The following is a 26,545-nucleotide window of genomic DNA, read 5'->3' as shown; positions in this document are numbered from 1 at the left end:
CACATTTTTCCTCACATGCAATTGACTTGAAATTTTGCATACATGGGTTTTTGGGGTCACTGATTACGAATCTGAACTCGAAATTTGAAAATTAAAAATGGCGGATCCAATACGGCGGACGTGAATTCAAACGATTGTTTGATTTTGATAAAACTTTATGTCGCATGGCTTTTGGGGTCACTGATTACGAATCTGAACTCGAAATTTGAAAATTCAAAATGGCGGATCCAATATGGCGGACGTGAATTCAAACGATTGTTTGATTTTGATAAAACTTTATGTTGCATGGTTTTTGGGGTCACTGATTACGAATCTGAACTCGAAATTTGAAAATTCAAAATGGCGGATCCAACAAGGAAGACAAACAAAAGCAACAAGAAGAATGTTGTAAAAACTGTAAGTTTGTGTAAAAATTGGCATTCGAATTTTCATGATTAATGCCCATTCGTTTACATGCGATATTTTTGCAATAAATAAATGACCGACTTTTGTAATTTATTTAGACTTACGATATAAAATATATCAGGGACCATGTGGAACTAAAAAACCGGGTGGTTGTTACCAAAAAATTAGTAGCAAAAATAAAAATCGTGTCGAGTCAAAGATTTAAACAAATCCTTTCTCTGCACACAAACACCTGATACCTTCGTGAAACGTATCGTTCCAAACCCGACGGTTGTTTTTTTTTTTCTCTCGAAAATAAAAGCGACAACTGTCAAAAAATCACGACGTGCTGCGTCGCACGCGTGCCGAGGTGGCCAATTCGACGATGGGTGAAGAAAGAAGAGAGTTGTTGGGGTGGACGGACGGATGGATTACCACATCATCGTGCCTAATCGTTGAGAAGTTGAGAAGTAGGCGATAGCCGCTCGTCCAAAGATATTCAAATAGGTAGAAGACGATGTTCACCGGCATGGATGAAGTGTGAAGGTGCAGCTGAGAACGACGACAAGGTAAACGTGCACAGGTGAACTCATCGTAATCCGGAGGAGAAACACTTTCACTATCGAAGCAAACCAACGTCGAGTGCTTCTCGGGCTGACTGTAAACCCAAGGCGAGACAGTGTCGCTCCAAGAGTTGAACCGTTCCGAACTCCTTTGCCTGGTCTATGAATCTGCGGCTCGACGATCACGTGATTCTAGTGTTTTTGGTTTGTTTTGTTATTATAGTCGGTTTTTTTCTTTTTTCCTTTTCTCTTAGTTTCTTATCGTTATTCATTTTTTCCGTCGATTTTGCTTCACCGTGAAGACAGTAATGTTCAGTGATTGATGAAAAAACAGCGAAAAACAAACGGTCTTGATTGATTTGAAAACCAGTGCGGCAAATGTCTCAAATTTTTTATACGTACAAGTGATTGAACAGTGCTACGGAATCATACGTGGAAAGAAGACTGATAATTTTGTAATTATTTTTTATCACAGTTTTTAAAGAAGTTGGTTCGGATGGATGTCGATACTTTTTATCAATTCTATTACGAGACTGTTGTGATCATTGAGTATTTGTCAAATTGTCATATTCGTAAGCTGCTACGATCTTTCTGAAAATCTGAGAATACGAAGTGATCGGATTATTAACAAGAGCTTGTATTTTGAACGCTTCGTTTCACACGTCGAATAAAAATGTTTGTCGATATGATCGAAAATCTAATAGATTCGTTCAATCTCACTCAACGATCGGTTTATTTTATTCAACAGGCTGTTTTCTACAAACCCGGTTAAAGAAGTGTGGTATCCCCCCCCCCCCCCCCCCCCATCAAGATGGAATCGTTGAATATTTAATTCTACAACGTTGCACGAAAATTTCTTACGATCGAGAAATGGCATGATTAAATTAACTACTGAAAACAAAATTGAATATCTCTTTCAGTGACGTTGTAGCAAAACAGTGTTCTGAATAAAACGAGCTATCGTAGAGTGAAATCGAACGAATCTGACAGACTTTTGACTATTTTAAAACAATTTTAAACGAAACATCGATATCTGAGCTTTTGTCTATAATTTCGGTATTTTCTGTTGCGTTATTTTTTAAAGAGAATATCTATCCGTGTATTACGAACGTAACAATTTGATAAATAGGTATTTACTTTTGGCCAATCAACCTCCATAACCAATATTTATTCCGATTACTGTTATCCATTGCCATTATTACAGTTATCATCGATTTTCAATTGAATTGCCAATTTTCCGAGCAGTGTTTTTTACTTCCCTCAGAATAAATTGTTACAGCAATATAGCAATGTACGTTATTTTTCTTTTATCGCGCGTGGATTACGTAACGAAATTTCTCCGGTAGACGGGCATTATAATGACGTTAGTTGTCCGCTGCAGGCAGTCATGTGTCGTATTATATGATCTGAGGATTGTTGTTTCTTTGTTTATTAGACGGTAGAGAGTTTGACCGGACTGTTATTTTCTAATTCAAATTTCCCTTTCTGTTTGTTTTCGAAAATTCAGATTGGAGAAATTTTACAAACAGAAAGAAGCTTGATCACCGAATCCGAGCGAGAGGTTTTTCAGGATCTGAAATGAACAGGTGAGTTTAAAGTGACTATACGGAACAAAATGAATAAACAGCCTCAGTTCGGACAAGTTTTAACAGAAAGTTGACAAAAATAAAAAAAAAATAAAAAAAAAGACAAACAACGAGCTGTAGTTAATTTTTTAAATTCGACACACGGTACAGTTTTTTCTTTCTGTTGAAATTTTTTGGTTCTCAGGGTTTCGCATCGATATGAGCGAACATCGTTTTGACATAAAAATTTTTCACCACTTCGATATGACGAGATGAAATCCTCTGCAACAAAATAAAATTATAAAGAAAAGCGTGTCCAGCTTATTTTCTTTAAACAATGGCCGACATCGGCCATTCGTAATTGTAACGAAAAATAAAAAAAAAAGAACTGCGATCGTGTGATTTTCTGCGTCTAAAAACAATGCTTAGTAGAATTTTTACCGTTTCTGAGTGAATAAACGGAAAAATAAACGTAACAATTGTTTGGGGTAGAATATTCGAAACAAAATTTCTAACCGACAGTTCAATGACAAAAAAAAAAATGTCCTTGAATTTTGCTTGGCCTTCGAAAGTCCTGAAAAATATCCTTGAATTTTTTTTTTTGGGCCCTGAAAATATTCTACTCTCAATGTCCTTGAATGACGTGAAAATTTGTTGAAAATGTCCTCGAGATTGTTGCGGATTTTTTGTTGTGTTTTTTTTTTTTTTTTGAAAAATCGTTAACCGAAAGTGGTCTAAAAATTTCTTTCGCGAACCGATTTCTCGATAATTTCGGTACAATTAAATCCCGTGCAATAAACAACGTTCAAACGGATTGCGCAAGCCGATATTGTAACCAAGAAAACGAAAGTCCCCCTTTCGCAGCCGGCGCAACGGTCAGTTCGAACATGGATGAGCAATCGACGCACGCCAACCTCGTGTTGTCATTTATATAATCCCAAACCGGGTCGCCGCGAGAATGCTAATAAATCTATTTATCGTACCGGCTTGATTGCAGCTCTAACGCCTCGTTATATACGAGCCGAATTGTTATCACATTCGCAAACATAAACAGCGAGGTCGGTAACATTAGCATTAATTTACAGCTCGGAATTAGTTGGAATCCTTGTTTTTTTTTTTGTTTTTTTTTCCCCCAAATTGTTTTCTCTCTTTTTCAGAAGCGTTGTGCAATGCCCAAAATCGCCGTCTTGTTTTATCGACTGTAATTATTCACATCTGAGCGAAGAACAGAAACGAAAATAGAATTTATCACGTTAATCGTTGGATGGGTTAGTTAAGCGTGATTATGTAAAGTTGATATGAATTGGAATTATATTTTACTTGATTAGTTTTTTTTTTTTTTTTGTTTGGCCCGTTTCTTTCGGTTTAACACGGTTTTAGATGTTTTTGCTCCTCTAAGAATGAATATCGGTAGAGCGTAAATTATTGTGTACGTTTGAGAATAAGAATTCCGCAGAGTGTCGGAACGGTTTTTTTTTTCTTTTTTCGAAATAATGTAACAGTGTGTAAAATAATTCGATTCTGATTTTGTATGCATATTCATACGAAAAATACAAATTTCAAGTTCGAGTTTTCAGGTTCAAGTTCGAATTGAATTGCAACACGAACCGATATTTTCACTTTCGAAACTAAGAAATCGTGGATGTATTATCGAATCCCGAAAATTTCTAAGATTCACTCGAATCAATAATGAAAAAAGGATATCCGATGGTTATTAACGAATTTCTTGAAAATCAATCAATGCAGATACGGTATAAACGAAAAATTAAAAACTCGTCACAGAAACCTTCAAGCTGGTATATTTAAAATCACGTGAAGAATAAATTTATTACAATTTTCTTACGTTTCAATCACTATAAATATATTTTCGTGTGAAAGTAATAAAAAAAATACAGTTTTCAGATTTTCATTTTCACTTTAATAACTGAAGCTTTGAACGATGAATTCGTGGTACTGAAATCATTTTCACAATACCTGAAGATATTCCAAAATTTAATCGTAACATTTCCATCGCATTCGGTACGATGAATTTATTTTGATTGATAAAGATTTTGGCATCTGGATCGGTATGATGAAGAGCTGATTATTTTAATATATTGTTTGTACCGACTGTCTTAAAAGAGAAAAAGAGATAGAGAGAAAGAGAGAGAAAAAGAGAGAGAGAGATTTATCTGCGATGGTGAAAGTAGAAATTAAAGAAGAAATTAAAATCGACGAATTTAATACCCGGCGGAAAGGATTGAAAACATTGTCTGTCTATAATATGCGGTAGAAATGAAAACAGCGACCGACTTGTCATTCGATTCGTTTCGCGTTTCTGTTTCCAATTCACGCTCGAATCGCGTCGTCGGTTGATTGAATTTTTTTACGACCAGTATAACCTGTTTCGATATTGAACTTGGTCGTTTTTCGGTGTTCAAGGTTCGAGCCAAATATTTTTGATTCCTGTAATTCATTCGTTTTTTGTGTTTTTTTTTCCCCTTTTATTTTTTGTTCGTTTCGATGATTTGGCGTCAAGTGAATATAAAACGCAAAGAATTTTGTGTTCGACTCGGAATTTTCGAAAAATTCTAAATCCTGAAAAATATGGCCGGAAGGCGGGAAAAAAAAAAAAAAAATGAAAAAACTTTACCCATATGCTTAGCTGTCGACTGTAACTTTCTTCTGGAATTCAATTTCAATGTTGGCATGCTGCAAATTATTATACAAGTAAAAGTTTCGACCTAAATGAATTACTGCGATTTAAACTTTTTTTTTTTTCTCCTTTCTTATATTCATATTCAATCAGCTGGAATATTTACTTGATTATTCATTTATTTTCCGCTATTGAAACACCTGACTAAAAAAACAATTCCTAGAATATTCGGTCATAATTTATCGAACTCGAAATGAATGTTGAACAATAGACTCATTTGGGAATGCAAATATATACCAAACTAGTCCGGTAAAAATAAGATGTTCGGGATATGGCTGCATTTTTGTGTACAGCGATTTTCGACCCTGAGAAACTGAAGTCAGTTTTCCTGAAAAATTGCTATAGATAGATGAAAATTTACTTAACCATCGTGTAGAGCGGAAAATTCTACGTCGAATTATGTCCTCATTTGTTATGTCGGAAACGGCGTCGAATTAACCAATTAAGGAAAAAGAAATTCTACTTATCGACGACATCTGGGGAATTTCAATGAAATAATGCCTTGTTGCTTGATTTCGTAATCCGACTTAGTTTCTGGCATATGGGGAAATAATACGATGTCAAATTTTCGGCTCCACACGATGGTCAAGTCATTTTTATACATCGATAGCAGTTTTTTTGAAGAAAATGCAAAAAAAAAAAAGTTCAAGTTCTTCTGTTTTCTCGAAACGCCGGCTTGCGGCTCAAAAATAACTTCAGATTTCAGTTTCTGAGGGTTGAAAACCCTTGTACACAAAAAATTCAGCCGTATTCCAAATATTTTTAATTCAAACCTATGTTGACTGAACTAAAACGTAACGAGAGAAAAAAAAAAAAATTACTTCATCAAAGGAAATGACACATTTTTTCTGAATATTCGATCGATTGTTTTATGCCTTCGAAGATACGAAGTGAGGTGAAAAAAAAGCGTTACACAATTTATACTTACTAGTTGTCGAACTAGATCGAAATCTGTGTGACGGTACGTTTACAATATTAGGCAAAGCCGCAACTTTGAATGATGAGTTTCCTTGCATTGACAAAATTTGTCCTTACCTGAAACAGAGAAAGCGAACATAAATTAGAAAAAAATTAATAAAATCCACTCAATAAACAGACTTGTGTTTATTTGTTTTCGTTTATCCGTATCCTTGGTTTCATTTTTCACGATTATTGTACGTGTAATAAAAGTCTGTTGAATTATTTTTAAGAACAGCGGTTTAAATTCGATAAAAGCGATTATATTAAGATGTAAAATTTCGAAAAAATGCTGTTCAGAAAAATCCCGCAAAAAACTACTGTGGCAACATTGCGCTGGGTGAATTTTTTTTCATTTATAGATTGCATAACCAGAACGTAGAATAAATGCGGCCAATTCGAAAATAATTTCCGCTCGAGTGATGAAAATTTATTTTGCCAAAGGCAAAAAGTTCCATCGATTCTTGAACCTTTCCACTGAGATGTAATTAACTCACCGACAATGTGTAATGCCAATGGAAAAGAAATGAACGTGTATCCTAAATTTTTTCCTATTTTCGAGACGATCCTCAATCAACGACTCGGTGGAAATAAATTTACTTTTACTTCCAACTATAATGGATGTTTTTCAAAAATATTACAGCCACAAGCAATCTATTTTTTGTCTCCAGGGTTCCAAGTACGCCAATCCCAGTTAAAAGATTTTTATTGCACCGGTAGAAAAATTCTTCTCGACACAAGATATAGTTGGGTAAATAAATAAATGCATTGAATATTTAATTTATTAATTCACCGCAAGTTTTTCTTCCGAGTCGAATATAATATAAGATTTTCGATCCAAATATCGTACGCAGCTTTTAATTGATGCTGGATTCGATTTTGATTGTTATAATGATTGATAATATAATACAATTGAATAATTTTTTGTGATAGAAAAGCGGCAAATGAATACCATGGACAAAATGAAGTAAATCGATTTGAGTGAAATGAAATTATGTATTTTAGTACAGAAAAATTCCTTCGCCCACGAATGTAAACAAACTAAATCGGATTATCAAGTATTTCAGAGCATGCGCACAATGCTGTTTATTTTTATTGTTTCTGCTCCAATTTCAATAAATTTTCGGTCATTGTTCTGTTGAATTAAAATTTTTTACAAGTCACCTAATACGATTTTTTCCCCATAGATTCGAATTTCATAACAAAACCTCTATAACGCAAGATCACAAAAGAAAAAGATTATAATCAAACTGTTATTGAACAAATGCTGCACTTCTAGACAGTTTTTAATATACTTTCTTTCTTAAATTGAGTTGTGAAATTTACTCCATAAAATTCAGCTTATCGTTAATCGACTCGAGTTTCACCATTCCAATCGTGAATTTATTACTATCGTTAGTCTTTTCATTTGATTGATTAGTATTTTATTGGATAGAGTAATCTAATAAGAGTGCTGATAAAATTTAATTCCCTTGGGGGGGGGGGGGGGGGTTCAGCGTAAAAAATTAAAAAAACACTTTGTTTGTGAATTTTTTTTAAAAATACGGATTGAGCAAATTCAGTCAAACCTTTTGTACATTATTAAGTATACTTTTAAAAATATGCTGTAATTTTTTCATGCGGAAATATTGAAAAACAAAGCGGTGACAGAGTTTGCCCCAGAACGTCTTGGAAAAAAAATTCGATTTTTCGAAAGTGCAAATCTTACCCCCCCCCGCGTTAAAGCATCGTCATGAAATCAATTCTCACGATGATCCAAATTATGGTAGATTGGTAGAATCCCCCGATTCTACTTCTGAATCGTACATTCGAAATTAACATTTCTTCGCACTTCCGTATATCGCTAAAAACTTGGAACCTATTTAACAGCTGACGATCAGTTTTGATTTATTTTTTAATTTATTTATTATCTTCTACAGACACGAGTAGAAGCGATTAGACGTGTGATATATCGCTCAGTATTTATCTCGTAATTGTCTGATGAAAGAAATGTCGGAAAATTTAGTGCTATAGTTCAGTGAATACGCAAAAGTGGTATCTTCCACTGGCCGGAATATTAATGTTTAAAAACATAAATAAAACGATCGTTGTACCGCGGTAAACGGAAAACGGTTAATGGATGTTTGCGTGTCGTAAGTGTGACATAAGCACCGAAATGTCATACTCTATCCACATCAGCTGACCAAGATCTTTCGATTTGTTTACATTTGTTTGCATTCGAGGCAGTGCGTGCTCATCTGTGTATACAATAAATATCATCACTTAGTGTCATGCACGGTTAAAATTAGAGAAATTATAACAACGTTTGAAATAACAAAAACGGGTGAGAATTTACGAGGAAGCAAAGGAGAAACAACGCCGAATGATAAAATGCAAGGAAGCAAAATGGCAAAAATCGATAGTATAGACGGGGTGAAAGAAGGATGAAAAACATGGAAAAACAGTACAAAGCCAAAAAGATGATGTTCAAAACGCAACCGCAGACGTGATTCGAAAGGAGATAGAGACAATAAAGGGTGACACGATCATTGAGATTATACGTGAAAAGAAACAAGCGAACTTCCCATTATTTGTGCTCGAAGCTAGTATATTTCGATATAAACAAAAAACTTAAATGCGACTGTAGAGTACTTACAACGAATTTAAACAAAACAGGATATCGCAAAATATTCACACCTTTTTCCTAGTCATACATTTTATCTTTGGAGAATCGTCGGTTCTCGTATTTTCATCAAACTCCCGAGTGTTTTAATTCTTTTTTCGAGCACATTTACTACGTGAAATCTTTATTTTGCAAACGTGACTTCAGATATGTGATCAGCGACCCCAAACACCTTCGGATACCAATTTTCATCCAAATCCGTTCATCCGTTCCGAAGATAACACCATTTTCATTTTATCTTTGTAAATTTCGTTTTTTAAATTATTCAAAAATTACTAAACCAATCACAGCCAAAATCTAATCAGGTCTAAGTATGAAAGAGGTGCGTCGATTAAGACCAAGTTTATCAAAATCTAACTACTCGTTCTCGAGATACCGTCGGACAAAAAATTTATCACGCACGTACATACATACATACATACACACACACACAGACGTTCATTTGAAAATGATTGGAAGTGATTCTCCGGACATCAAAACGTGGATATCCAGCGAGAACTCGATGTTACATTTTCGGGGTGATTACAATGACTTCCTATTTTCTATGAAATCCGAGAAACGGGATGTTAAAAATCTGCATAAACTGTGCGAAATTAACAGAAAAATTTAGCCTGTGACCACGAGGCAACAGATATTAATTGTGAGGTGTATATAAGAGCGGTAGATGAAAGTAAATGTAAAAGGTATGAGTCTGGAGCATTTATACTGGTTTTGAATGCTCAGGGTTTCCTGCACGACAAAGACGAAATAGAGGATACTGTTACGAACTTGAAGGCTAAAGTAGTGTCTTTAACCGAGATCCATGTTACGGAAGAGATAAACGTTGCGGAAATAAAGATGGATAACTACGAAGTTGTCAGACGTGATACTGCCAATAGCAGAACAGGTGGTCCATTGACTTATATCGATAAGGACCTACGATGTAAAGTAATATCGGAAAAAAAAGTATCGAAGAAAGAACGTGGATAAGTTCAGTTCGGTTAATGGGCAAGTATAGCGACACGACAATCTGTAATGTATACCGATCGCCAAGCCAGAGCGTAGGAAAATTTACAGACGAAATAACTGGAGAATTCGATGAATTGATAGAAAAAGGACATATTTTAATTGTTGGGAATTGTTAACATTGATCTCGGTAAACGAATATTCAAAACGATTGACACGGGACATTGAAATGTATCGGACCGAAGCAATATGTAAGCGGACACGATAGAATTACGGAAAGTTCGAAAACGCTGATAGATCTGGTTTTTTTTTTTTTGAAATTTTGATATTGCTAACGAAATACTTTGGACTACGAAGATTACTGACCACCGGATTATAAAAGTGGATCTCCTTGAGAATGAAAATAATGATAATGGATTAACGGAACTTTATAGACGTGACTCCTCAAATTTTGACGAATACCAGTTTAATCGGATGATAAAAAATTATATTGGATATAATTGTGACAGTAATGGTACTGTAAAAGAATTGGCAATACACGTGGTGACAGGTGTAACGGAATCACTGAACGCAGTGGCACCGAAAATAAAAAAGAGAGTTCCAAGGAAATGGCAAAACAAACCCTGGATTACTGATGCGGTTAGGGAAGCAAATAGGTGCAGAGACTATGCGTATAAACAAGCAACAATCAGTAATTTAAAGGTAAACTGGAATCCGCATAAAACAATGCGTGAAACAGTCGTTTCCGAAACAAGACAAAGTAAAAGAAAACATCACGAAGAAACTATTGATGCCGTAAAAACCGACTCGAAAAGAATTTGGAAAAACTTTGAAATCGATGATAGGAGGTAGAAATAATGACGACGAATTAAAAGATGTACAGTTTGGGGGACATGTGTGCAAAAATAAACATGACATAGCCGATAACTTGAATACATTTTTCTTGGAAAGTGTAGAAGAAATACCAGATAATGATCAAGACGATAACCAGGGGAGAGAAAATATGAAGCAGTTGTCAATTTGTTAAATTTTGATAATTTTGAAAATTTTAACGAGGTAAGAAAAGAATAAATTGATAAAATTGTAAATAGGCTAAAAAGCAATGCAGGAACGGAAGATGGGATCAGCACATGGAAATGCTAAAGATTGCGTGGGAAAGTGTAGGACAAAGAATGTTGGTACTCATGAATAAATCAATGCAAGAAGAAGTCTTTCCGGAACCATGGAGAACATGAACAATAGTACCGATACCAAAGGTGAGAAGCAAGATAAAGGCGGAGGAACACCGGCCGATAAATATGTTACCTATGTGTGAGAAATGAACGGAAGTTGCAGTAAAAAATCAAATTGTTAAATATATTGAAAGTAATAACATTCTTAGAGATGAACAGTCAGGATTCCGGGAAGGTTACACTTGCGAAACGGCACTGAAAAATGTAATAATAACATGGAAAAGAAGTACAGAAGAAAATAAAGTGATCGGTGTCGTCCTTTTAGATTTTAAACGAGGTTTCGAAACAGTCGAACGAAACATGTTACTCTGAAAAATATCGAACAATATGGAATGACAGGAGCTGTGCTTAAAGGGTTTAAGTCGTATTTAAGTAATAGAATGCAACAAGTCAAATATAGTGATTGCAAGTCGTTAAAGCAGAAAAATAGACACGGTGTCCCCCAGGGCTCTGTGCTTGGTCCGCTGCTATTTTTACTATACGTTAATGATATTGCGAAAGAACCGCAATACTGTGAATGTAAAATGTTTTCCGATGATACGGTGATATATGCGAGTGACGATGATGCGTGTGAAGTGGAAAGAAAATTAAATGTTGAGTTAAATAATGCAAATAATTGGTTAAACAAGAATTCACTGACAAGGAAACGTTTTCAGGTGTCCCCCTCCGATTTCGATGAAACTCTGGTATGTTATAGAGGGTCAAAATCGATGACATACGTATTTTTTTTTATCGGCCCAAACTCATTTTAAAGGGGTGAAACACCCCTCCAAAGTTGACCACCTCCCAAGATGATTTTTCTGTTTTGCATACAAGGAGGGGATTTTGATAGCTGATAATGGTAGTAATAAATACCTTGTCAAAAGTGATGAAAAACACACTTCGAATATTCTCAAGAACTCTTCATTTTAGGGGTTAACTTGTGTATACAAAGTTCATTTTTTACATTAGAAACAAGATGTTCATCAGAGCTCAATGAATCCAACAGCACTGTGAAGAGCATGCAAGAATACAGAATACGTGCTTTCGATTTTTTCCCAAAAACTGAATTCTTATCGACTTTTTTCCCAACATTGCGGATTATGTCTAGTATTTAGCCATGAATCATTGAATAACATTGTTTGGGGCTCGCATTCATTCTGGCATCGCTCTCTTATCATTTTACTGTTTTATCATTTTTTTTCAAGAAACGTAAATATTTTTCATTTCAAGCAGACTATCAACTATTCGAAAATTCGATGTGTGTCATATGTAAACAAGTCATATCTCTACTGACACCTGAGACTGAACACGAATGAAACGAAGTTTACGGTAATTCATGACCCGAGGAAGACACATGCGAATGATCGTTGTGATATAAAAATAAAAGGAATGAAGATAGAGGAGGTACAAGATATAAAATATCTAGGTGTAGTAATTGACAAACATTTGAGATTTGACAAGATGGCAATGTTCATCGTCAAAGAAGTAGGAAAAAAGGTGAATTTCACGCATGGGTTCGATAAATATGTCTCAGTCCCAACTCTAGTCATCATATACAAAACAATCGTCGCACCTCGTTTTGAATATTGTAATACGTTAATGCTAAACATAAATAAATATTGGATGGACATAGTGCAAATAACACGAAATCGAGCGATGCGAGCAATGCTGAGATGTGACAGGCATACAATAGTGAGGGATATGCTCGACGAGCCGTGTTTCCTCGATGTACGACAGAGAATGAAATGTAACGTTTGTCTGTTTGTACGTAAAATAAAAATGGGTCTAATGCCCAACTATTTACGAGAGCAAATGAGGCTAGTAGGAGAAACTCATGATTATAACACACGACAACGAGGAAACATACATATACAGCACTGGAAAAAAAAGTATAACCTACACATGCTTCGACTATTACAACAAAATTACCACAAGCAATAAAGGAAGTGAGGAATATTAATATGTTTAAGAGACTGCAGCTAAAAGAATATGTAAAGAGTGATGGGTAAAGCATGGATTAATAAAGCATAGAATGTAAGAAATGTAAAAATGTAACCTCCGTGTGAGAAATAAAGCATATTCAATCAATCTCTCTCTCTCTCTCTCTCTCTCTTCAAGAAGAACAAACGAAGTATTTTATTTATTTACGATCAACTACTCGAATAGAATGCAAGCGGAGCAAAATTAACGGCGCGTTTAATCTGTAATGTGAAAAGCTAAGCTTAATGGTTGTATCATAAATCTGCAGACGCTGTGATTAATCAGAGCGAGCGTTAATCGAGTCTACCGATTTCCCCGGTTTATTCTGTGGCGGATCGTTGATCGCTGTTTCAATGAAGAGGCTGTGTCCCTAACCGTGAATAAATTGATGTCCATTAATCGCGGTCAATGGTGATTATAAAAAAAGTTGGAAGTGGCCGTTGACCGTCGTGGAATGCGCGCTAGGCTGCACCGGCTGAAAGTGAGCCAAGACCTTTTTCAACCAACCCGCGCCTCTCACCGGCTCATTTTACAGCCCGATGCGGTACAAAATAGGCCAGCTTCCGCTTTCCGGTTGCGCGGTGCATTTCCGGCTTTGTTTTTTTGCCGAAGCCGTTTGACCGAAAAATCTATCGCGCAAGAAGAATGTGCGAGTTTTGATTGAAATCGATCACAGCCTCGTTACAATTTTCCAATGAATTGTACTTGACGACAAATTGTACGTTTCGTTGTCTTCGCGTACGATTCAAAATGAGGACGAAATAAATTAACAATTTCGAAAGAGTATTTTGTAATTGGACGCGCGGAAAATACTGCCGATGTTTTATTTTCATTTCGTAATTAGAGCGAAATGTGATACAAATGTTATTAGTATTTCATTTCATCTAACCTTGTGAAAAAACAAAAATGTGATTTACATATTTTGTAATTAGGGCAAAGTAAAAACGAAATTAAATTTATATTACAAGTTACATAAGATTACAAATGTAATTTGTACTTCGCGTAAATTATATTTTCATTTCGTTTCACCGTAATTACCGATAAAAATGCATTTGTAATTTTACGTACCTCCAATTACAAAAAATACAAATGTACATAATTTGTATTTTATACAAGTAATGACAAAATGTAAACACTCTTCTTATTTCAAAATCGAAATATGATTTCAAGATACATAAAAATTACAAATACAAATTTACATATTCTGTAACTAGGGCAAAATAAAACCGAAATTAAATTAACATTACAAGTTACATAAAATTACAAACGTAATTTGTATTTCGCGTAAATTATATTTTCATTTCATTTCACCGGAATTACCGACAAAAGTGCATTTGCAATTTTACGTATCTCCAATTACAAAAAATACATATGTAATTTGTATTTCGTACAAGTAATGACAAAATGTAAACACTTTTCTTATTTCAAAATCCAAATATGATTCAAGATACATAAAGATTAAAAATGTAATAACAAATGTTTTGCAATCAAGGCAAAATGAAATAGTAATCACATTTACATTACTAGTTACATAAAATTAGAAACTTGATTTGTATTTCACCAAAATTACATTTTTGTTTCAATCAAATATAAAAATAAATTAAATTTTTTATTATGTATAATTCCAATTACAAAATAAAAATTTAAATCGTAATTTATTTGATCCTGATTGCAAACCTATACTGCAATTGATATATTCTTTATTTCTAAGTGCTAGTTGTGAAAAATTTCTATTAGAAATATGATTTGTAATATATAATTGACCAATTACAATATCGCCCGTAACTTAGTGCAAGAGTATTTCGGAATGTGTGCTCGGTTTTGGATCAGATCATCGAGCTGATTAGATGGAGAAAATTGATTGTTTAGGTTCGTAACACGGGGTCTTATTTTAGAATTGTTCTTGAAAATGTTGAATTGTTGCAACATGAATATACACATAAAAGATAGAATTTGTTCAAAAACTATGAGATGATATTCCGCGGTTAGCATACATGTATATGTATATGTGATTGCAAAATACATAAGATAATACAAACATTTTTTACCGCCATGCAAGAACAGGAAGAAAGTTTGCAAAAGATGGAATACGATTATTATCCAACCGCAAAGGCCGTCTTCTTCTGACTTCTAACTGGTTTTGCGGTAGGTTTATTTACGTAATTTCTCTTACATTTTTATAGACGTTTCGGACACTCTTTTATAACGAGTACAACATATTCGGTTTGAAAGTCTACAAGGATTATTCGATAAAAAAAATTTCTGAATACTAATTTATAGAAAACCCCAAAACGATGTTGCGCAACCGTAAGGATCGATTATAAATATATCTGAAATCTCTGTAATAATAACAACAAAAATGTCGAAAAAAAACCCAGAAATAAGGTAACACAAACAATACGAATATAAAAACGACAATAACTGTGATATTAATGATAAAAAAAAAAAAAAAAAATGTATTGAATTTTCTAATTCAATATAGATATTATGTCATGTGCAATAAGAAAAGAAATAACCAACATTTACAATATATGGACAAAATCTCCCAAATTACGAGCGCAGCGAATGATCCAATTTTTGTCAAGCTTGTCGAAAAATTTACATCAGTAATATTTCGAAAATCTTGACTTTCGTAACCGAAAGAGAAGTAGAAAAGGGAGGCGGAAAAAGAAAAAAAAAAAAAAGAAGACAAACAAACGACGAAGCGTGCCTATAACACTCCGAAAGACTTTCTCCTTTCGCCGTTCGTTATGAGATCACCGCGTTTCCATACCGCGGTCTGAATCCGAGCGAAAATAAGACGAGCCGTTCTATCCTAACCTTAGCCAACACTGCGACATCCACTTCTATCCAGCCACATATATGTGCGAGAGATAAATAATGTGTGGCTGCCGATTCGCAATCTGAATCGGCAAAGTGCTGCAGGGAGAAAGACTTCCGCCTATACTCTCACACTCGAAGGAGCGACCTTACTTTTGCCATTTTGCGGGTGCTCAAACCACCTTTGCATTACCATGCATTTGCAGAGTGAAATTTTTATCAACATTTCAATGAAATATTGACTAGAGCCTGAAATATACGGATATTTTACAATTCGTGGATACAAAAGGATTTGGAAAAAAATGTATGGTAAATTTTTATCGGTTCAAAATCCATACTCCCCTGGTGCAAACAATTGCCACACCCGAATACCAATTTGATTTTACGATTAAATAGAGAAATCCTGACACTTTCGCAGTTTCGGCATAGAATTTTCTTGTTAATTATCGTATGTTATCATAGATTAACGTCGATCTTTGTAGATAAGTTTGGAATGACTCGCATTTGGCGACTTTGGACTGACTTTCTTGAAGCGACTGACTGACTGATCTGACTTCCATATTCACTTAATATCACACGCCTCTAAGTCACCAGGAATAATGTGTTGCAATCTATTGCCCACAATCAGTGGTGATAAAGCATCTTTTAAACCAGAAAGATTAACTAGCGAGTGATACATCGTCTCGATCAGAAAAAACGAAAGTATCACTCGAGTCTGCAATTTTTCTCATTAATTTCACGGTAAATTCTTCTGAATCTTCCTCTACCGTTCATAAGATTGAAGCCTTGATAATGCAGTTTCGTGTTACATGTTTCATGTCAGTACGTGTTTGTCTCCGAGTAGAATGCTCAAATTCCGTTGATTCGTGAAATGAATGGTGTAAAATTGTTTATTAAACTCAGAATTCGACAGAAAATCCCGTATATCAGTTCTGGCTAATTCTTCTATTTCTCTGAACGATATTTCATCGAAATGCTTCGTTGCAGTCGCTGAGTCTAATCCCAAAAACGCACATAAGTGCTTCAAATACGACGGTACATCCATTCCAAGTTCTTGCGCGACATTTGACCAGAAGGAATTATTCTTGACCTTTTCAACGACGTAGTTTCCTGGCGAGGCATTTATTTCTCTTGGAATCCCTCCGGGGTCTTCCATTTTCACAATTTACTAATTTGATCAAGCCTTTATCACTGCACTGGTGTAAATTTCGCGATTTGGGTGTGAAAATAACAATTAATCTCGGAATCAACATAACCTCATCGAGTAACAATTGAATAACGGCGATCGACCGCGCCTCAAGCGGCAGATTGCGGTACTTACAGTAAACCTCGACCTTATTCCGTAAGCGGAATAGCATCGTACTACTTGTGCACTGTTTGTTGCAAAAATTCTTCAACTTCTCACATTACATATCATTTGACAAGCATTTCATAGTATTTCATGACTAATTCATACCGTTATACAAGAATTGCACAACGCATTTCATAGTATTTGACAGTATTTCATACCATTTCAAAAGCATTTCACTGTATTTCATAGTCGACTGTCCCAACGATTTCACGAATGGTTACTCTTGGTGTTGAAACTATTTTTCATGAATTCACCGGTCAATAGTCGACTGAATATTGCTATATTGAACTAATCACCGTGAAAAAGAATCGAATCAACGACTTTATTAAATTTTCAACAATTCCAATGCGATTAAAGATCACAAATATCAAAAGACAATCCCTTGTTTATTATAGTATTCGTTGTTTTTATTTCCGCGTCTGATTATATATACACGCGCCTTGCAATTATATCTCTCCAAGAGAAGAAAGCCTGCCTCCCTCGTTAACGTCTTTCATTTCCTTTTCTTCCGTCCGGCACGTTTTCCACATTATTATTCACACGGCAAGAGCAATTTTATACTTTACGCAACAAACGGGATTAAATAATGACAAATTAATTACAGTGACAAAATTGGGAACAGCAAAGCCTAAACATTTGTACAGATTGATAAAAAAAAAAAAAAAAATTTCAACTATGTAGATACGTGTAATCAATTTTCGGATTTTATCATACTTTTTGCGATTCAGCTTCGGACTGAATGCAGATTAAATTTGAATTCTGAGTTGTATTTCTTCGGAAACAAACTGCGTTGTTGGATATTAATTTATACATGTATCGCATGATGGATTGATATTTATGAATCGAGGTTTGTTTTTTCGTAAATATCTTTTCTTTTCTATATTGGATTAATATTATTCAATTTTACATCCATTAGTTAGCTTTAGTTGGAGAGAAATTTGAGCTGCAGCAAGCAAGCAAGTCACTAAAATGCGATAATGAACGATACAGATTATACGTCAGTAACGTCTTATGTCTCGAACTTTCACCACTCCCATGCTAATTTATACGCATTTGCGTATTACACGTCCACAGCGAGTCGCTGAATTACTGGTATCCGTGATACTGATATGCAATTGCGCGTTTCACCTGGTAACGTTCAAGTGTAAATCAACCGGAAGGTTAAATTCAATTGACTTCTTATCAATTTTTTTATCTCTGCAGATTAAGATACGAGACAGGCTTCGTATTAGGCGGTAAATTCTATTTCTTTGTTTATACTTAAATAAGTTTGTCGTCAAATTTTTAACTGTTTTATGGACAGTGAACAGAAATAAAAAAAGGAATTTTCACTGGGTGGATTTGGTCGTAATTCAGTAACCCTGAGATCATTTCGGTAAATCGGATGAAATTATGGTTGGAAAATTGAATCTTTGACCAGCGATCTGTATTGAGATTATTCAATTTTAATTACCATTTTTGTTTAAACAAATGATCTTAGTCCACGACTTTCTCTCGAATTTTCAACGAATGTCGGCATAAAAATTGTTCCACAACGTCTTGCAATTGTTTTGCATAGCTATTCTAAAATTTCCATTAATTTTTTGAAATTCTACAGTACCAAGCTCTAGATATACGGTAAAATAATTGTACTGAATTGGCAAAAGTTTGGAATAAAAAACCGAGGATGGGATGAATATTTGCACCACGAAACTTTTCAAACTTGAATCATTTACACACGAATATGCGATTGAATTCGTCAGTTACACACGAATATGCGATTGAATTCGTTAATTCAATCAAAGCAATTTTACTTCATCAATAGCTCAGCTTTCGAATGCAAAACCTACAGATTCGTCAGATCAGCGACCCCAAAAACCCGCGGGTAAAAAAATTCAGGCTAAAATCTCGAGTTAAAAAATGTGTTCCAGAAAGGGTTAAACAATTTCTTCTCTCAAAATTTTCCAGACAGAAGAAAACGGGCTTCAGGCAAAGGGTAAAAAACTGAGAGTGCCGTGATATGATGAATTGCGTACCGATCGGCTGCAGGGGACTCGAAGAGGTTCGACAGCGTCCACCGGACTTGAAAAGTTGACGGTTCGTTGTAGCGGGATAAAAAAAAAAAAATTGCGCAACCAAAAACAAGTCCTCGGTAATAAAATAGTTTTCGAAAACACCGAGAGATGGTGCTGAACGCGATTATGGTCACGTCGGCGTTGAAGGGTGCGGTCGGAACAAGTTTCTGGCTGCTCCCGCTTCTGCTGGCAGGACTGACTTACTTCCAGTACGACCTGGTGGACCCTGAGAGCCGGCCGATCGACCGATACCCGGTAGAATCTGAGTACGACTTCGTCGTCGTCGGCGGCGGTTCAGCCGGCGCTGTAGTGGCGAGCCGATTGTCCGAAGTGCCGGAATGGAAGGTGCTGCTTCTGGAAGCGGGGCCGGACGAGAACGAGATAACGGACGTTCCATCCTTATCGGCGTACCTGCAGCTGACGAAGCTGGACTGGCAGTACAAGACGGAGCCGACGGGGATGGCGTGCCTGGCGATGAAGGGAGCGCGGTGCAACTGGCCGAGGGGTAAAGTGCTGGGAGGGTCGAGCGTCCTCAACTATATGCTCTACGTGCGGGGAAATCGGAAAGATTACGAGCACTGGGAGGCGCTGGGCAATCCGGGATGGGGCTACGAGCAGGCTCTGCACTACTTCAAGAAGTCCGAGGACAACAGAAATCCCTACCTGGCGAAGAGCCCCTACCATGGAACGGGGGGATTGTTGACCGTTCAAGAAGCTCCGTGGCGCACGCCACTTGTCGTCGCCTTTGTTCAGGCCGGGGTCGAGATTGGCTACCAGAACCGCGACATTAACGGCGAACTTCAGACTGGCTTCATGATTGCTCAGGGCACCATAAGACGCGGGTCCAGGTTAGCCTTTTTTTGCTTTTGATTTTTTTTTTTTATACGTTGCTAGAAAATGTTCTCATGACGTCACGGCCTGGTCGCCGGCGCCATTTTATTACCAGATAACCCAAGTTTTTAATTTTAACGGCGGCAAATCATAATTCTTGGGGATTCAAATCACTTGTGTCACATAAATTAACGAAACGTAATCAATGATGTACCTACGTGTTCTACTATCAACACGTGAAAGAAACACGGTCAACGGTAACCTGTCAGACTAGTTGCATTAGTTTGATTTTTTTCCACCAGAAGACGGATTGCAAAGTGACAATCCCAGTAGTGTACGATCTTGGTTCTCGGTTTTTACAATTTTTTTTCGAGATACGTTGCATATTTAATGATTGACAAGTATATGAAACAGGGGTAAAATTTTCTGACAAATCGATCGCTGCTTTTTATTTTGTAGAATTAATTCCAGATTGTTAGAAAAACGCGAATTTTGAAAAAAAAACCTACTCTGAAACATCTCCAAAACGTCTCAAATTCGTCGAAAAAGTGTTTCTGTACTCAAATGAAGGCATTTTGAGGCAATATTTTCATTTTACAGTGAACCCGATGGTATCGGCCACCACTGACTTAGAATTTCTGGTTGTCTAACGTCAATGACGTATCAAATTCCCTAACGTTTCCCGGTATTACAGACGAAAATAGACAGTTTCGAGGGCGCACAAACTTCACCAACAACTTACAAAAGCAATTTGAGTTGTTCAACCTTCTAATTACAAAATACAATGTGTTCCTGTCTTTCCTTTTTCACTTTTTTCAAAATACAAACATGAATTACATTCCACCCACATGTCATACACGTTTCATAATCATTGGGAAACGTGTCATTTGTATTTTATGTGTTCTTAATCACAAGATACAACGTAATTCGTGTTTTATTCTTCTAATTACAACTTTGCCCTCCACCGAACTCCAGGTGCTCGACTGCAAAGGCTTTCCTCAGGCCAATCAGGCTCCGACGGAACATTCATACCGCGATGAACTCACACGTGACAAAAATCCTGATAGACCCTTTAACCCTGAGAGCCCTAGGAGTGGAATTCGTGAGGGACGGTAAACGCCACATCGTCAAGGCCAGGAAAGAAGTAATCCTATCAGCCGGAGCCATAAACTCTCCGCAGATTTTAATGCTCTCCGGAATCGGGCCCAAGGAACACCTTCGGCACATCGGAGTCCCGGTGCTGATGGACCTGAAGGTGGGCGACAACCTCCAGGACCACGTTGCGATGGGAGGTCTGACCTTCCTGGTCGACAAGCCGGTGGCAATAGTCCAGGATCGGTTCTCCCCGATTGGACTAACGATGCGGTACCTCGTGGATGGCGCCGGGCCGATGACGACCTTGGGCGGAGTGGAAGGCCTGGCCTTCGTAAACACGAAGTTTGCGAACGAGTCCGGGACCTGGCCCGACATCCAATTTCACATGGCGCCAGCCTCGATAAACTCGGACGCCGGAGCGCAGGTGAGAATAACTGGAGGCTGCCTGATTGCGATTTATAAATAATTGCATTTTTTTCACATGTGCAATTTGTGATATGGATCGGGACGGAACGAGTTACAAATTACAATTGTATTTTGTGTTCAAAGTACAATTATGCTACGTAATTAGGGCGGAATGAAGTACGAATTACATTTGTAGTTTAGAATTTAGGTAAAATAAAGTACGAATTATATTTGTAATTTCGGTTTTAAGGGGGGGGCGGGAGTTCCGGTGATATTTCGATAATACCGAATTCTTTTTCCAACAAAATAGGTGTTAGCAAATCTGTGTAACAGTTGATGCAGTGATTCGGAAAGACTTGGCAAACTTTGATTATTAACTGAGCGATAACTGCCTCGCGTCTGCAGGGCAGTCAACTTATCTGAAACCCTGAGATGCTACGCTTCCCCGCGATAAGGTGCGAATCGAAATTATGTTGTTACGGTAACTTGTAGTAGTTGTAGCACTCATCAGTCAGTTAATAATAAAAGTTTGCCGAGTCTTTCCGAATCACTGCATCAAATGCTTGAGATTTGCTTAACCTCGAAGAATCGCAGCACCTGAACAACCCTCATGCCGCGATTCACGGCTGAAGCTTAAAAGGGCCAGTCTGTATAAGAAGGCGAAAAAAGCTCGCGCACGCGCACTCGAAAGCTGAATCTCCCAAGTCTCACTATTTGCCTCAGTATGTAACCAGAACGCTACACATGTTCCAATGAGTCCAAATGTAATTTTGGTTCCATTTAGCCCTGGTTACAGACTACATATGTAACGGATTTGTAGTTTGCATATTGTCCGTCAAAGCTGCCATATCACAAATGTGGCTAGTATTTTAAACTGTATAAATATTGACGTTGTTAAAATTGACCAAAAGTGGCCAGTATGGACTACTACGGAACAATTTTCGTGGTCAATTTAGACCTTGAACGTCAGATAGTGTCAGATTGACGATAAGTAGTATCAGATTGACATCAAAAGTCCAAATTTTCACGTTGCGATCGACTAATTGCAATTTTGTTCATCGTGGCAGGTGAGGCGAATCTTCGGGCTGACCGATACAGTATACGACACGGTGTACAGGCCGATAGCTAACAAGGATGCCTGGACAATAATGCCGCTGTTGTTGCGACCACGGTCCAGAGGGACGGTGCGACTGCGAAGTTCCAATCCTTTCCACAAGCCCATCATCAACGCGAACTACTTCTCGGACCCAAAAGACGTCGCGGTGCTCGTCGAGGGCGTCAAGATCGCGATGAAGGTCAGCGAAGCGGAGGTCTTCCGGCAGTTCGGCTCTCGAGTTTATCGTCGAAAGCTCCCCGGCTGTCAGCATCTAAGATTCGGGTCTGATGCTTACTGGGAGTGCCAGATCAGACACATCTCCATGACCATTTATCACCCCGTTGGAACAGCTAAGATGGGACCGAGGAGTGATCGCAATTCGGTCGTTGATCCTGCGCTTAGGGTTCATGGTGTCAAAGGACTTCGCGTCATCGATGCTTCGATTATGCCGACGATTACTAGCGGCAATACCAATGCTCCGGTTATCATGATCGCTGAGAAGGGGGCTGATCTCATCAAAAGCGACTGGCTCACCGGCAATGGTGAGAAAATATCACCACTCGTCGCGATTTAAGGAATAGATTTTCTGATTGGGCTCGATGAAATTTGACCGTGGTGGGTCACACCTCAGTAGAATCGCGTAACTGTCACACGGGGTCAAATTCACCCTTGGTTCAAAAAAGTGATATCCTGCTTTAACGATCAGTTCCCAAAATCTAAAAAAAAAAAAAAAATCTAATTATTATTTCAAGATCGCAGAAAAAGTTCTCTTTGTTTTCGTAACCAATCTCGATTGTTTGAATATTGTAAGACATTGGGAAAGTTACGGTAAAGTGGAAAAAAAATTTTTTTTTCTTGTTACAGAATTGATGTCGTGCAAAAACACTATGAAATTCTGTTTCTGAACTTTACGTGGAGCTTGACAAATGTTTGGGGTTAAAAGGTTGATGGAACTGTTCTAATTTTGGGTGAATCGTTAATTTGCAACCCTAGGATTATACGTATCTGAACGTCGATTTAGCTTTATAGCCAAATAGAATATTATATCGCATAGAGAAAGGATTTGTTAACCATACCAAGTATGGTGAGCAAGCATAATATGATATAAAAAATAGTTATTTTTTCAGTTAAGTAAATGCGGGATTCATCACTGGATAACACAAACTGTTGTTCTGATGATGTTTTTTTTTTTTTGAAAACAAATTTAAAAATGTTTCCTTGCGTGAAAAGAAAATATTCCTTTCGCCGTGGTTCATAAAGTCAAAAAATTTTACACTTATTTTGCAAATTCAAAGCAAATCCATCAAATTCATTACAAACTTGCAAAATAACGATTTTTAATTGTTAAATGATTCGTTACCCAAACGAGAAAAATGAGCAGAGATGTTCGAAATCAATGACTGGATTAAATTGTTCTCAAGTTTTTTGGTAGAGATATCTCTTCGGTATTGAAAAGAACTGAAAATCGTGAATTTTGATTAAAACGTTTCAGCAATTGAAAATTCGAGATGAGTCTCAATAAAGTTCTTCTGATGCCAAAATCGTAAAATTTGCCCGAATTCAATTAATAACATTATTTCGTTCGTAAATAATTCTACACTTATTGCCTAGAATCCGCAGAATTTCGACAAGCTAAATATATTTTGAAAAAAAAGCAGTATAATTCATTGGACGTAATTTGTGCTAATCTTGCATAAGGTTTTTCTTTCCACGGATGAAGAGCTAAATGAATATTCATGTTCAGGTGATTTGCAGATAATGAAATACCAAGAAAAACGAGCGATGATTTGTTCAAATTTGACATACGGATCACGTTTTGATTTACAAAAAATGTAAAATAGAACGATGTCCAAAAAAATTCGATAGCTCTGCTTAATGTGAGACACAATTTTTACCGGACTGTACACCTCGTAGTAATTGTTGAAACGCGCTAGTACAAAGCTTATGTAATGATGCTATACTGTCATTTCAATCGACAGTGTTGGATTAGTTAGAATGTTACGTTGTACCTTTTTAGAAAAAATTCTCAATTCTTGGCCCGGGAGTAAATTCGCGTCCCCAACTCATAGATAACGTTAAATTCCCGATAAAGAAAAAGTTAAGGGGCACGAATTTACTCACAAGTTAAGGATTTTTTCTGCAAGTGTATTGTTGATACAAAGTGATATAATACGTATGTGCTAATAATTTCAAGTGTGTATATAATTTTCTTGTAAAGTGTAAATGATTGTATATATATATATATATATATATATATATATATATATATATATATATATGTATAAATATTATATATATGTTGCCCTCAGGTCAAGTGTCATAATATGTTTATAGGAAACAAAATAACCGAATTAGTCATAGGTAAATACTGTTGGAAGTAAATCAAGCATTTTCGAATTTTCAAAAGAAATTTTGATGAATGTATCAATTTTCCAACAAGATATCTTTCCGTTACAAACTCAAGGAACTTGAGAAAATTTTGAAGGGATCAGCTAAAAATATCGTTTAAAGAATGTATAAAATTGTTATATATTATATAAGTCATCGTAAACGTATAATATTTTTACAATAATGAATTTTCGCAAAAAAAAAAATTCAACGGTTAGTTATATAATAATATAATATAATATATGATGAATATAATTGATGCTTTAAAATAAGTATTTGTTATTGTTTTGTTTTCCATTGTGTTAAATGTGTTCTTTTTTTTTTTTTTTTTGCTCATTAGATGCTTAGATATCACCGATTACACGTTTCTAATAAACAAATGGTTGTTATTGATCAAAGATATTCCCAAACGAAGTAATATTTCCTACTGCGCAATTGGCAAAAAATATCAAAATTGTAATTGTGTAATCAAATAGAATGTATCTTTTGACAATTGTGTGAAAGTCAAACATCTACGATTGCTGTATATATAATAAAAAATTAGTTTATACCCTGTTACTACATTTTTACGAAATTGTGTATCTTCGTTCATAATCATCATTTCCATAATTGCATGGGTAATTTTAGAAACATCAAATGCGGTCAGAATTTTTACTTATTCCCAATTAAAGCGATATTTGACCATTGAAAAGGCAATCCAAAATCTCTTTTCCCAATTTGGAATTAACCTAAGACTATTTAAAGTGTCATCTTCGCTGTTTCATCCAGATTCTAAATTCTGTCGTACAATGTAAATTTGAAACTGTATTTATTGTAAGTTGTTGATGATTTCGAGTGATTTTACGATTATTATACATTCAACGTTTATGCACAGTGAAAAAACTTCAGTTGACCGTTGAATTATTGTATTTCGCATTTTTCTCTGAAATAAGATCAGGGTAAGTAAAAGAATTTGATTAAACGTGTGTGGTGGGTTATAAATATCAGTTTTTAATTGATTGCAAAAACAGAAGAAGGAAGAAAATCAAGCATATTATAATAATTAACGATTGCAATGCAAATTTAATGAACTGTTTTCGATCTGATAAGGTTGCGAAAGATGAAAATGATGTCGTAAGTCTGAGGAATAAAATAAATTTCAGATATCTGTACACATCGATGCTAACGGACATCTCCGATCCTTTGAAAATAAAATTGTGGATTAAATCTGAATTCGAATCAGAAACTTCGAAGCTTCAAATATTTTCTGACTCCCTTGAATATTTAATCTCTCATAACGATTTAGCATTTCTTTTTAACAATTCCAGCAAGAAGATAATTATTAATTTTAAACTTCCGATAGATTTTTTTTCAACACTAACCGAGCAATCGATTGGTTCCGGATCATAATTTCTTCTCGCCGAATTGACCGTGAGAGAAAAATTATAGGGCGTTGAATAATTCATGTTGCGAAATCTGTTGCGAGACGAATTCAAAGTAAAACCGCCAAGGATATAACGGAGAATGATATTTATTTCAGTTTGTCGTAAGCTTCTCGATT

The 26,545-nt window shown here is 36.1% G+C and overlaps 1 protein-coding gene across 3 annotated transcripts; it reads left to right on the top strand.

Moving 5' to 3' along the window:
- The first annotated feature begins 1,083 nt into the window (after window positions 1–1,083).
- LOC124212716 (glucose dehydrogenase [FAD, quinone]) lies at window positions 1,084–23,283 on the top strand. 3 transcript variants are annotated; one of them, XM_046613070.2, is made up of 5 exons: window positions 1,084–1,402; window positions 2,455–2,533; window positions 19,084–20,038; window positions 20,997–21,540; window positions 22,589–23,283. In XM_046613070.2, the coding sequence occupies exons 3-5, from the start codon at window positions 19,299–19,301 to the stop codon at window positions 23,189–23,191; spliced, it is 1,887 nt and encodes a 628-aa protein (XP_046469026.1). In that variant the 5' UTR covers window positions 1,084–1,402; window positions 2,455–2,533; window positions 19,084–19,298; the 3' UTR covers window positions 23,192–23,283. The 3 variants fall into 3 exon arrangements, with proteins under 3 accessions (XP_046469026.1, XP_046469027.1, XP_046469028.1); XM_046613071.2 differs by having other exon boundaries at window positions 1,094–1,151; XM_046613072.2 differs by lacking the exon at window positions 2,455–2,533 and having other exon boundaries at window positions 1,386–1,402.
- The last annotated feature ends 3,262 nt before the right edge of the window (window positions 23,284–26,545 follow it).

The sequence above is a fragment of the Neodiprion pinetum genome, chromosome 2 (assembly GCF_021155775.2).
Source record: "Neodiprion pinetum isolate iyNeoPine1 chromosome 2, iyNeoPine1.2, whole genome shotgun sequence".
NCBI lineage: Eukaryota > Metazoa > Arthropoda > Insecta > Hymenoptera > Diprionidae > Neodiprion > Neodiprion pinetum.
Note: the sequence above shows the minus strand (reverse complement) of the source record. Positions and strands in the feature narration are given on the sequence as shown.

Coding starts and splice junctions, on each gene's coding strand:
- LOC124212716 (XM_046613070.2), top strand. CDS start 19,299: ATGGTGCTGAACGCGATTATGGTCACGTCGGCGTTGAAGGGTGCGGTC. Junction 20,039..20,996: donor ACCATAAGACGCGGGTCCAG/GTTAGCCTTTTT, acceptor ACCGAACTCCAG/GTGCTCGACTGCAAAGGCTT. Junction 21,541..22,588: donor ACTCGGACGCCGGAGCGCAG/GTGAGAATAACT, acceptor TCATCGTGGCAG/GTGAGGCGAATCTTCGGGCT.